This window comes from Arctopsyche grandis, chromosome 4 (genome assembly GCF_051622035.1).
Source record: "Arctopsyche grandis isolate Sample6627 chromosome 4, ASM5162203v2, whole genome shotgun sequence".
Lineage (NCBI taxonomy): Eukaryota > Metazoa > Arthropoda > Insecta > Trichoptera > Hydropsychidae > Arctopsyche > Arctopsyche grandis.
In genome coordinates this window covers 5,106,795-5,120,849 of record NC_135358.1, presented here as the reverse complement: position 1 = coordinate 5,120,849, position 14,055 = coordinate 5,106,795, and the positions used below count along the sequence as shown (strand labels likewise).

The 14,055-nt window shown below is 32.9% G+C and overlaps 1 protein-coding gene across 1 annotated transcript; it reads left to right on the top strand.

The window, feature by feature from the left end:
- Window positions 1–298: 298 nt before the first annotated feature.
- Window positions 299–7,954, top strand: LOC143910601 (uncharacterized). The gene is made up of 6 exons (XM_077429137.1): window positions 299–557; window positions 2,309–2,471; window positions 6,835–6,930; window positions 7,011–7,132; window positions 7,200–7,451; window positions 7,539–7,954. Exons 1-6 carry the CDS (start codon window positions 503–505, stop codon window positions 7,718–7,720), a joined length of 870 nt encoding a protein of 289 aa, XP_077285263.1. The 5' UTR covers window positions 299–502; the 3' UTR covers window positions 7,721–7,954.
- The last annotated feature ends 6,101 nt before the right edge of the window (window positions 7,955–14,055 follow it).

Below are 14,055 nucleotides of genomic sequence, written 5' to 3'. Positions count from 1 at the left end.
AATACGACCGCGTGCGGATCGAACACAGGGCCGTCATATTTTTTTTTTTTTTTTTTTAAATAATAGCTTTAAATGCCATAACCCATGCGATGATATTTCATCAGGCACAACACTGTAGATAGTATCTAATAATTAGAGGTAGGACCGGAAGCATGGTTTTTCCAGGAATCAGGACGTTTAGGGTCTATTTACAAAAAAAAAGGTTCATCATGAAAATGAACAAAGCACGGCGAACAATTAACAATTGTTCAACAAATAACAAGTAATTGAAATATTTAGAATTCAATTTACAGACAACCGAATGATACGATGCTGCAGTTGTGGTGAGTTGTTTCAGTACTGTTAACCCCGGAATTTTCCAAGGTTTTCCCGGCGAACAATCTGCGGGTTGTAATCCTACTAAAGTGTTGAATTTTCCCAGTGAGGCTCAGTTGTTGAATTGAAGCCGAGCCGACAGCACGCCAGCATTCAACCATCAGACATCATCAACAGCCGACTCAAAATGTTTGCAATTCGAGTACTTCTGATATGTGCCATAGCACTGGTGTCAGTCCAAGGTATCCAATATTAATTATTAGATACATAGTACATACATGTGTGGTTATTGTATATCGATCGGGTTTCTTATCTATGCAATAATTCGCGGTCACGATTAGTAAAACACAATAAATATAATATTGTGGCAGTTATGTATATTAATTAGTTCTTTGTTGTGTAAAATGGATCAAAAACTTTTGAACGGAAATAATGTTTTTCTTACTGAATATTATTGCATTATCTTAACAAGAAATGAAATTACTTTTACAAGTTCAAGGCTGTGACATTGCACTCAGTGAATCGTTTCTTCCTATTATTGATTAACAATCTTCGTTTGGAGTAATTTGTATGAAAATATAGATACACATGTTATTGAAATTTATCTTTCATGTTTTCTTTTATAATTTTAAATATAATATGGTGTGTTTCCATCATAACAACTATAAAAATATGTTATTTCATGCTATAATATTTTCAATCCAAACAATTGGTAATCTTTATGAAAAATATCAAATTATTGTGAAACATACATCTTACTATGTATCATCATATGTACATATATATAATATTGCTATTCTGTCTGTGTCTGTTTTCGCTCGCCGTACTATAATAGTCGTTTCGTTTTGACTGCCAACAAAACGTACGAATAAAGTAACGAAAGAAAAAAACTTCTATATATACTGTTTGCAACCATTGTTTGCTCTTGGTAAATTGGTCTCTGAGCATTTTGCGCCATCTATTGAAAATTTAATTAAATAATTTTTCTATTGGTGTTTTATATTGTTTATATTTAGGTAGTTTTTACCATTTTTCTTTCATATTAAACAATTAAATATAAATATTAAATTAAATATATATAAAAGGTATTTGAAAAAAATTCAGCCGCGTGCGGATCGAACACAGGACCGACACATTTCTGTTATTTTTTTTATTATTTAATAACTTAATATGCCAACACATATGCGATGATATTTCATCGGGTACAAATTTAATTATTTAGTAAAATTGAGCATAAATAATCAGCCATAAAGTAGAAAAAATTGAAAAAATTTCAGATAAAAAGACTCAAAAGAAGACATTTTTGGGGGAGGGGGGGGGGGGGGGCAATTTTACATGTCTTGCATTGCAATAAGCTCGTTATTATGAAATTCAAAATTTAAAATTTTCAGCTTGTTTCCAGAAATGGCACGTTAAGTCTTGAGAAATTTGTAAAGTAAATCTAATATATAATTTCGAAAGAGACTTTGTTATTTTTAATGTATGTAACTATGTATGTACAGTTTGGGTGGTAAAATCTATGACAATAAATTTAAAAAAAAAACTACAAATGAATATATTCAAATAAATTTAAATAAAATAAACCTATTCAAATTAATAAAATAAAATGTTTACTATTAGATTAGCCACGTTTAAGCGGTTTACATATATTACAAATACCGAGCGAAGCCAGGTAAAACCACTAGTATTATATAAAGTCCAGTTATATAGTTCTGCAATAATCACTAGGAATATTTAAGTTTTTAATTGAAAATGTTCGAGTAATCATGTTATATTAATACGATGTATCTTAAAATTGCATAATTAAAGCATTAACCTTCGTTGCAATTCGATGTAAATAATTCAATGAATTGTGCTAATTAAAAGCGTATCAATTGATTTTGTTGCATGTGTAGATGAATTCATGTATGTTTTGCATGTACATACATATGTATGTAATATATTGATTTTGCATAATTGTTTCAAATAAATACCTTTTAAAACAAACTTACAGGTATGGAAAAGCCCAAGTCCAATGAAAAATGCGAGGACCCAATAGCTCACTACACGGAGCTGGGATGTAGGCCACTTTATTCGAAAAGGAATGGAAGATGTCCTGAACGATACCAGTGTCCATTCATGGAACGGTCAACCGATCTTAAAAAATGCTACTACAAGTGAGTAAACCAAAATATTTGAGTAATACTGCAGGCGCGTAACTACTATGCCGCATGGGCATGCGGTGCATGCAGGGTTTTTAGATTTAGGGACCTGCCATGGAGGTCTTTTAGATTTTTACGACCTTTATTTATATTTTTCAAATAAATGTCGTAAAAATTATTCATAAGACTAATGGAAGCACTAGTTAAAAGTCTATACTACGAATTGCGTGTCGAATTTTCACGATTTTGTACTCTTTCTCACGATATTTAATAGTTCCCCTTTATAGTACAGTAATAATAATTATCTGCAATGATCTATAAACCAGTAAAGTGAACAAAATAGTAGTTAATAAAATATTTTCGTTTCAATTGTACATATATTGTGTGAATCACGTTCTCGTATTTGATATAATTCGAAATTTTCGGATAATTATTTTATTTTAAATGAAATATTCATAAAAGAAAATATTCATACATATAAAGAGGGCTGTACACCAGCGCCTTGTCCATACAAACGTATTACACTTCTCTCTTCCTCGATAATGGCACTAGAGAAATTATTTTTTAATATGCTATGGATATCTACCATTGGCATGTTTCTGTGGTTTTATTTTTTTTGATTAGTTATTTTTTATAGGTGTTAGGAGCCGCCAAACATCTATAAAATCGCCCCTTTTTTACACCCACGAAAAGAGTCCTGCGTGCTTATTTAACGGTTGATTTTTAAAAAAATACGACGACAAAAACATAGAAAATATCTTTCTCATACCGATGATGAATTTTTTTTTTAAATTGGTCCAGTTTCGGAGGAGAAAACTGGAGAATACGAAACCTCGATTTTGTCGATTTAAAATAGATATTATCTGGTCGAGGCGCAACTGTTGCATTCACTCAATATATGTATATGTATATTGAAATATATTGTAGCATTTACAAAATTAACGTTTTGGGTATCCAGCCCTCTTAATAAAAGACTAATTATCGATTGAACATGAAGAAGCTTCTAAAATGTCTTTATAAAATGTAATTGCAGAATTTGTTACTTTGAAGATGAGAAAAACATACATTTAAATTATTTGAGTTTATTATTAATTTAATTTTAATTAAGTATAAATACTAAAGGGGGGCCTTTTGCTAACATTTGCATGCTGGCCCAATTTTTCTAGGTACGCACGCCACTTAGTATTAGAGATATTATTTAGAAGTTGGAGAGGCGACATGTGTGTAAAATCACATACGGGATTAAAAACATTTTGCAAATATGTATGTATGTTGCGAAACGTGTCACAATCTTAAAATGTGTCAGTGTTTACAATCAAACAGTGGACACCACGAGCGAAATCAGAATTCGTACGAAATGTGTGTGAAGGTTAAAGGCGTCATCAATAGACCCCAGTCAATCGTTATCTGTTTGTCCCTCTTCTTAATGTGATGCGTTCGATATATTATACTTATGTGTGTGTATCATAATTAGAAAACAGGTATTTAATAAATCAAGCAGTGTCGTAAAAGTCAATTTTTTTATCAAATTTGATAGTAATTATTCGACGGATGTCAACTGCGAATTTTTTTGAGTTGTGTATTTCATCGAATTTGGCACAACGGGTCAGTGGTCATTGAGGTGGGTGCGTTCAAGGATGTTTTTATGCAATTCGAAAGCGTAATATAGTGATGAGAGAAAAAAATCCTAATGCGACAATGGACACCAATTAAATGACAGTTGGTGTTTTGATAGCTAAATTTGTTACGGCATATTATGCTCATATAGTATTATATAACCACCAGAATAGACTAGCTGTTAGCATACAATGCTTTGAACAGAGTGGTCACGGGTTCAAATCTTTCAAATCGTTTCTGCTGGCCCTACCTTGGATTTGTGACTCCAGGTCGATCGTTTCCTATTAGAGTTTGCCAATTTAGTTAGCCGAATCCCATGGGATACACCGTTATCGATCACTGTCAAGCAAGGATAAAATTTTACCGAAAATGTTCCAAAGGGTCGTTTTGATATATATCACTGTCAAACAGTGCCGGCCTTACACCCGATGGCGCACTCGGGCAATTTTTTCTAAACAATCTCAGAAAAAATTTCGCCTTTAACGCTCGAATCTAAAATTTTGTATGGCTTTTGGCGCTCTAATTTTAAATTTTAGAGCGCCTTTGGCACATCGTGCGGCACCCTAACTTATTTTGCGCACTCGGGCGCCGCTCGACCCAGCCCCCCCCCCCCTAAACCCGGCACTGCTGTCAAACAAGGATATTTATAATACTAACATACAATTTCAACGACATACATATGTAGGTCGAATATATTGTTTTGAAAGGACTATCCCATGTACGCGTCCCATGAATCCTAAATGTTTTCTATATGTTTAAAACGGTTCGGTGATCATTGGTCACAAAAGTCACTAAAATCCCTATAACGCAACATCTGGCAACCGAAAGGTCCATCATACTAATGATAACTATCATACTAACGAAAACTCGAGTGCTAAATATTTCGCATTCGCGGTTTTCATAGTAAAAATTGTTTTTGTGACCACCGCAATGTGACTAATAATCCAATTACCGTTTAAAACTATCACTCATCCACCGCTGTCTGATTTCGCCCTAACCCAAGTAGTGAAACATCATATTTATCTACCTGTCTTGGGACCCCAACATAAACTCAATTTGTGAAAATTTGAATTTTGAATTTTTGACCAGCTTTTGAGGCCAAATACCGTTAAAATTAGAAAAGTGTTATTTCAAAATTTGGGTGGTTAACTACATACATACATATATGATTGGCTAGTAAATTCATCGCTAACAATAATTGCAAAAAATATTGTAGAATTTTAATTTTCCTAGTCAAATTCATAAATGAAATCTAATATATAATTTCGAAAGAGACTTTGTATGTAAGTTTGTAAGTATTTTTGGTTGGGAATCGAAAACAAGTCAAAGTTTCTATGACGACGATTCGATTGGTTGAATCTTATTTTTTTCGATTCAAATAAATTTAATAAAAAAACAAATTAATATTTAATATTAGATTCGCCATGTTTACGCTGTTTATATTACAAATACTGAGCGAAGCCGGGTAAAATAACTAGTAGTATGTATATAAATACGAAAAAAATCAAAAATCAAATACATAAGTTGAGAATTTTTAAATTTATTATGCATCCCTAGAAGATAATAACATCGGCTTTTATACTCATTGGAATATCATTTTTTAAATAAAATCAGGATTTATTTAATGCACAAGTACATACATCTCATTATTAAAGGGCGGATAGGGAGCGTGCTTTTTCCAGGAATCAGGGCGTTTTGGGTCTATTCACAAAGCTAGAGTGCAAAAAAAAAAGTTTAACCTTTAACAAAGCGCTGCGAACAATTAACAATGAACGGCACGCTTCCCGGTCCGGTCCGCTCACTAATCAGCACGGTCCGCTCACTAATCATTACTTGTCGAAAAAAGTGATACATACAACCAAAAAATTAGCTACAATTATGAAAACGATGAAGTATGACTCGGTAGTTGCGTTTATGTTTAGCACCGAGAGGTTACCGGGTTCGATCCCGTGCTAATCTTTAATACTCGTGGTCAGGCTTTTCAATTTTTGTTTGTGGGCTTTTTATTTGTGACTCCAAGTCGATCATTTCTTATCAGAGTTTTACAATTTATTTGATTTCATTGCTGAGACGGTTCCTCCATCAAATTGGCAAAAATCATCCTACCCACTGTCACAAATATCTGAATTTGATTTATGTACAATATGCATTGAAGTAGTATGCCAATATGTAAAAATTTATGTACAAGTATAAATTCATAGATGTCTCTATGGAGTAATTAATTAGATAATTGTTAATTTCGTGTTCTTAAAGCCTCTCGAAATACAGCGATTTATGTAATAAAAGTGCTGCAATGTTTGTAATTAATTGTCCAGGAAGTCGCATTGGGGTCTACCTGTTAGGCCTTCCTGGTATATATCTATGGAAAATATTAATAAAAAATAAATAAATATGGTTATCTTTAGAACCAGATAATAATCATTGAGAGTATTTTCGGTAATTGGATAAAATACGATGAAACAGATAAAAAATCTGTTTCAACAATTTTCATTGGAAAATCCAAATTGCACCATTTTAGAAAATTGAACGATATTATTTTTCATGGCAACTCAGTAAATAATAATTAAATTGGAATTGAAATTGTCACGAATAACATGTATTTTTGAACAGTAAATAGTTCGTATGCTTTTGAAATTAGCAAAATTCAAAACAATACACTTTGGTTTGGGCAGAATTTTCAGTTTGAAAGTAATAAATCATTTGAACTTGTACATTGCTTGATTTACTTAAATAATTATATAAAAAATCATAATCTTTTCAGATCACAACAATACAAAATTGGTCAAGCTACTGGCAAAAATGTGATCGATCATCCGTGTGCCGCTGACTGTGTTTGCACCGAAGGATTCGAAGGCAGGTGTGTAATCTCTCATCTTGATCATTATAAATTGGCAATGATTTAATTTTAGTAATATTCAACGATTTTTGTATTCATAGAGCAAGTCTAACCTGTGCCCAAGTCGAATGTCCAGACTTATTTGAACCACCGAAGCCCGAAGGAGAGCAGTGTGTCAAGCAGTATAGACTAAAAGACTGCTGCAGTTACAAGGAGATATGTGGTAAGTATATTGATCACATAAGAAATGCATCATATATGAAATATGTATTAAATATTGCTGTTTTCAGATCCTATTGCGATTAAGACATTGCCGACTTGCGAGTGGGAAGGAAAAACGTACCGGGAAGGTGAAAAGTTTTATCCGGAGGGAACTTGCACCCAGTGCATTTGCACAAAGCGTTTCAATGGCACAATGAAGTCTCTAAAATGTAGCAAAATCAACTGTGGAGTAGAAATATATCACGGCAACGATGTGAACGACATGTGTGCTCCGGTTTATTTGGAATCTCGACCTTGCTGTCCGATCGACTGGAAATGCTGTGAGTTTATGCACAGTTCTGAGATGTAATTGATATCGTTGCTTGTTTACAAACGCATAGTAATATGCCTTTTGTTTTGTCTTTCAGATGGTACCGATACCACTATTGTAGAGACAGCTGTTCACAAAGCCACCAATGTAAATATGAAATGCTTCTTCGGTGAGAAAGAACTCTCCATCGGAGACAAGGTGACGATCGGCGATAACTGCATTACGTGCTCTTGCAGTGTGCCACCAATGGTAACATGCATCAGATCACTCGGATGTTAGATATCGTCTGTCTGGAGTGTACCTGTCTACTTTTATCCTGTCGTTTAATTTGTTTATTTAATAAGTGTGTATTTTATCTCTAGTGAAACGAATTGATTAGATTTTAAATATTTTAAAATAAATTACCTACATGAAAATAATGTTTTGTTTTACTGTTTTATCATTAATTTACTATGATTAGTTATTTACATAATTGCCAGGAAAATTATTCAATAAATAAGTATGATGAAAGTAAATGATTTTACATACATATATATTAAATACATACATTAATGTATCTCTTTTTATATAATATATTACACTTGAAATATTTAAATACATGAGCCATTATATTTGAGAGTGGCAGAAGTCTAATTTTCAGTTCTAAAAACACTATTTCTGATGGACTTAAGCCTGAATGCGATATTCTCCACCTTAGTGAGCGTAAATTATCGAATATTATTCTAACCTACTTGTCTGGTAGTCTGCGCTCATCATTATTTTCATAATTGAATGTGATGTATGAGTGGAATTTTGATCTACTCTCTTCCATTTGCGCCTCACGGGGATATTTTGTATTTGCAGTTGGTTCTTATTTATTGGAACTGGCTGTAGATGCAAGACATTCCCTACTTTGTATTTTATTATTTGACATTTTTACTTTATATGCTATTATTATAATGCTGTTGTTTTATATGATTTTGTATAAATGTGTTTTTTGCCAGCCAAATCTACAGCCAGTTCCAATAAATAAGTACCAACTGCAAATACAAAATATCCCCGTGAGGCGCAAATGGAAGAGAGTAGATCAAAATTCCACTCATAAATCACATTCAATTATGGAAATAATGATGAGCGCAGACTACCAGACAAGTAGGTTAGAATAATATCCGATAATTTAAGCTCACTAAGGGGGAAAATATCGCATTCAGGCTCAGCAGGAACGATTTCATTGAGAAGTTGGATAGCTCTTGGAATAGGAGCTATTCGAAAAAGAACTTTTAATTCGATATGTCCAGAATCTCGGAAAAGCAGAAACATATTACAGACCACCAGTTAAATTATTAAATGTTTTGTGAAATATTTCTCCAAATGAATAAAAGTGGACTTAGGCCACAAAAAATTATTTTCAACTGGAAACAAAACCTATCGAATAATTACTACATTATGTATTTAATCATTAAATGAAAAACTAGAGCCTCGTTATCTAAGTAAAAGACTTCTTCTAATGTATTGAAAGATTTACTTTTATTTATATTTAATATTAACCAGAATTATTGAAATTTCGTTTCTACAAGCTTTTTATTATCTTCACTCTATTATTATCTAATGATTCTGAACACTGCTCTGCAATAGTAGTACATACAATATTTCTGTAGATGTCACTTTCCTACAAAGATTTTAATGTATTTTTTTGAGGTATCATCAAAATTAAATACACGATTAGAAGCTATGTACAATTTATTCAAAATTGTATTGAATATTTTGAAAGAATCTTTTAATTTATATAAATTTATGAAAACAAATTCAAATGAATATGTTCTATATTCGTTACCATTTTTTTTCTTAAGGAAAATTGTTCATTTATATTGAAAGGTTTCTTAGAATTGATTTTAATACTGGACAATTTAATTTCATTTGTACTTCCAAATGCATATCATTTCTTACAAGGAAATAAAGTTGTCCGTTGTTTAAAAAGACAAAAAAGAAAAAAAAACGCAGTCATTGGTTTATCATACATTGACAATATGTAAGTGCGCGCTCGGGGCCCCCGAATCTTGGGGGCCCCGAAATGACCCTTGGCTACCAAAATTCACAACTTGTGATCAACGCATAATTTTATCTATGTATTTGAGGAATATAAGGTTACAAAACAAAACTTGATAATTATACAAATGTACATATGTACACGTTCACACATACCGGTTATGAGTAGAGTGCGGACCCAAAGCGCGCCGTTCATTGTTCAATTGTTGTAAATGCTTTGTTAAAGGTTTGCCGAACCTTTTTTTTGCACTCTAGCTTTGTAAATAGAGCCAAACCGCCCCGATCCCTGGAAAAAGCACACTCTCTATCCGCAGTCTAGTTATGAGTAGTCATCGGAGCCTGAGGGGGCCGTGTATTGTTCAAAGGTTGTAAATGCATTGTTAAAGGTTTGCCGAACAATGGATAGCACTGTGACTATCCTACCTCTAGTTATGAGAGCATTTTCGATAAAAATTGAGCGGAAATGTAGGGAAACTTATACAAGACAAAAGTTCTACTTCTGGTTGTCGGATTTTGTTCGAAATTTTTTTATTACCTAAAATCACTATAATCATCATACACATTAAATATCAAAAAAATAAAAATACTTTAAAAGGTCAAAATAAAATAATGAAATATTGTTTTAAAAAAAAATACTACTTCCAGTTTACGAATTCTGACCAAAACCTTACCAGTTCTAACATAAATAATACAAATATTTCAGCATTATACGTTTAGGGGTGTGGAAGAAATCATGGTCAAAAAATTTTTGACTTTTCTAAGAGGAAAAAATCCTACTTCCGATTAATGGATGCTTATCAAATTTTGTATATAACTTACATATTAAACTTAAACTTTTAGATATGAAACTTCAGTTCAGAAACTAAAAGGTTTCTGAGTAAAAGTATTACTTCCGGTTCAGGTAAAAATATTTAACCCTTTGACTGCTACAACAACGATAAATCGTTGTTTTGAAACGGGCGAAGATTGCTACGACGATCGTTGTTGTCGACATTAATTGTCGTATTTCAATACTTTCTTTGAGCCACCAGCGCATCAGTGGCACGAAACATTTTTTTTATATACGTATTTATATTTATTTTTCAATCAAGCTTTATAAATATTTATCAATTTTTTAAATAAAAGCTCTTCAATTTCGGGTTCATCATCAAAGTAAATTTCGGGTTCGTTGTCAATTTCATATAAGGAGTTATTACTTGGGAATTGATTATTGTCGATAAATTCATTTTCAGAATCAGTAGAGCTGCTGATTTGTCGAGTTCCTCGGCGAGGAGCTATTATTTCACTTTCATCACTTTCACTGTCCGATATCATTTTGCAGAGTTAAAATAAATGGCAAAAAACAATAGAAATCCGCTTTCAATTATATAGGTCACGAGACGTCACGAATTCATGCAATCAATCAAATGCAACTGAAATGCATACAAAATGTTTATGATACATGTTGAAAAATTATTTGATTATTAGAAACTTCGCATCCTTGTGTGTCTCGCTTACACGTACACAATTAAAACCAAGAAAGAAAGAGAGAAAGACCGCTACCTGTTTCGAATATATCGCATGTTGTAAGGCTACATCGATGTCTAAAAATAGATTATTGAAAAAAATAAAGCGTCGGGAAAACAATCGTCAAAGCTTATTTAGTGTATATATGTAGGTATCTCTTTCGTACGCACGCATGTAAAAGCAAGACAGAAAGAGAGAGCACGAGTCCACGACTGCTTCTTAAAAATGTATATAAAGTATTATAAAAATTACGAGTGATCGGCGAAGTAAGTATGTAAAAAAAAATATTATATTTATTTTTTTTCAAAATAATTACAAATGTTAGCATTTTTCGCTTGGACATTGAAAAACCTCGTAGCAGCCAAAGGGTTAAACAAGTAGGTTTTAAAATTTATAATTTCTACATGTAAAAAAATTCAGTCCGATTAAGTTAGCGGTTTGGGAGATAATTTAATTAAAAAATTAAAAAGAAGACACCTATAAGGAGAGGTACAATTTCTAGTAATATTAAAAATTTGAAAAAAATTGACGTCTTATCGATAAGAATTTTAGTAACCGCTACTAAGTTTCAGTACGATAGGATGAACGGTGTTAAAAAATCCCCAAATACACTGACACACAAACACATTTTTGCTAGATCATGAAAACGTGATCAGATTCTGAGTTCGAATCAGTCAAAATCTCGAGTTCGAATTTTCACAAGATCACAAAACTTCATCCGTTGTTACTACGTACATACAGAGAAAAAACTTAAGTTGATATTCTATTCTAAATACAGATTTTCTATTTTCAAAATCTTCAAACACTATTAATTCATAATAAATACATTTCATTTATTTTCATTTATCACAAAACTTCATCTATTATTACTACGCACATAAATAAAGTACAAACGACGATGGCATTTTTTTTACTGCAGTAGGGGCCTCAAATTTAAAATGCGCCTAGGGCCCCCATTTACTCGAACCGCCACTGGTTCTCAATAAAGTCGGAGTTCTCATTGTTTTATTTCATGAAATTCAAGCTATCAATAATTTCCCCTATAATATGTATACGAAAATGTATGAAATGATTTGTACGTAGGAATGTGATTTTAGGCCAAAACTCTAATTACGTTAAGGTTCAAAATTTAATGAACTGTAATGTAGGGTTGCCAAGTGTCATGGACAAAAAAAGAGAACATTTAACAAAAAAATGTTCATTTTTCCGATTTTCTTTATAATTGTGCTGGTTATTATTAAAGTGAAATAAGTCATTTAAGGTACCAAAAATACCATTATTTTACAAGGTAATCGTAAAATTCCACCAGTACAGGAAAGATTATATCGACATATGTATAAGGGATGAATATCTAAAAAAGAGAAATGTTTTCTTAAAAAGCAGGGATCTTGAGCAACCACTTTTTTGAGCCGCTCCACTCCTACACCTAAGTACTTGCTCCAACTCCGCTCCATGTTCCGATTAGCTTTAATAGGAATCATAGTATTTATCATCTTTATTAATTTTATTATTTACATATGATAAAAAAATATAAAAGTTTATTTATAGACAATTTATTTATTATTAAAATATTTAATATTTAATATATGTATATCATGAAAATATATATTAAATATTAAATATTAAATACAAATAGTATAACTATAGTATACACGGTACACATATGGTTGCCCCAAACTACCATTGTAACAAGAATAGAGAAAATAATCAAGAATATAATTTGATCACGATGGAAAAATAAAAAAGAAAGCGCACAAATTCATTTGTACAAAACAACAATATGTGAAAAAAGTGTATAAAACAAAATATTTAATTGTAAAAATACATACATATTAAATATAAATAATATAACCAAACTACATAAAGCGCCACGTGTCAAATGATTCCAGGTTAATAAACCATCAAATATTACAAATATCATAAATTGAAAAACAAATAAAAAAGTATTCATTTAATTTTAAAATTCTGAAAGAAATTCTGGCAAAAGTCGGAATTCTCGACAGGGCGGACCCTCTAGGCTCGGAAGCGAAGCTCGGTCGACCCGCTCCTTTCTGTCATTGGTTGCTCTTTGCGAGTACTTAAGTATTGCCGTGCCCTGAATTAACTCTACTTTTACCTGATGAAATACTCCGACATATACTGCCTGTTTCGTATATAATTTCGGACGGTTGGGCAACGTACGGAAATATTCCGAATTTCGGTAAAAGTGGTAATAATTTCGTGGATCCAAATGATAGTGAAATACATACGGAAAATGTGGAAAATATGTGGATGCGTGTGAAAAGAAAGATGAGGAGTCAATTTGGCACAACGCGTGCCCATTTTGATTCATATTTAGATGAATTTGTATTGAATCAAAAACGAATGCGTGTATATTACATTCGCAATATGTGGAATATTTCCGTACGCTGCCCAACCGTCCGAAATTATATGCGAACCAGGCAGTATATGTCGGAGTATTTCATCAGGTAAAAGTCGAGTTAATTCAGTACTCGCAAAAAGCAACCAATGACAGGAAGGAGCGGGTCGACCGAGCCTAGAGGGCCCGCCCTGTCGAGAATTTCGACTTTTACCGAAATTCTAATATATAAAAACAAAATATCGGAGCAGTGGAGCACCACAAAATTTCGTGCTCCGGCTACGCTCCTGCTCCGTGCTTTGACTCGTTGTTCCACTGCCCCACGCTCCGCTCCAGATCTCTGTTAAAAAGGGTTCAGTGATTACTAGTCAAATGTGAACCAGTCACAGGACAACCGGTCGCTCTAGATCGGTCACACGTGATCACCCGTCACACTAAAACTGGTCACGAGAAAACTGGTCACACCCTAAAATCGGTCAACCAGTTTTCTCGACTAGTAGTCCGTTTACCGTTAAAAAGAGACCTGTTGGCAACCCTACTGTAATATGAATCATAAAAGAGCAATTTTCGGGCATATTTGAATGGTTCCGATTCAGTACAGCAATAGGGATGAAAAACCTCTGAACGTTTCGATACACAGAGTTGCCAACAACGAAAATGTTGCGAATGCCTGAGAGCGAGAGCGAGAGCGTATTTTGGCGCGCATGCGTTTCGCGAAGTGGGA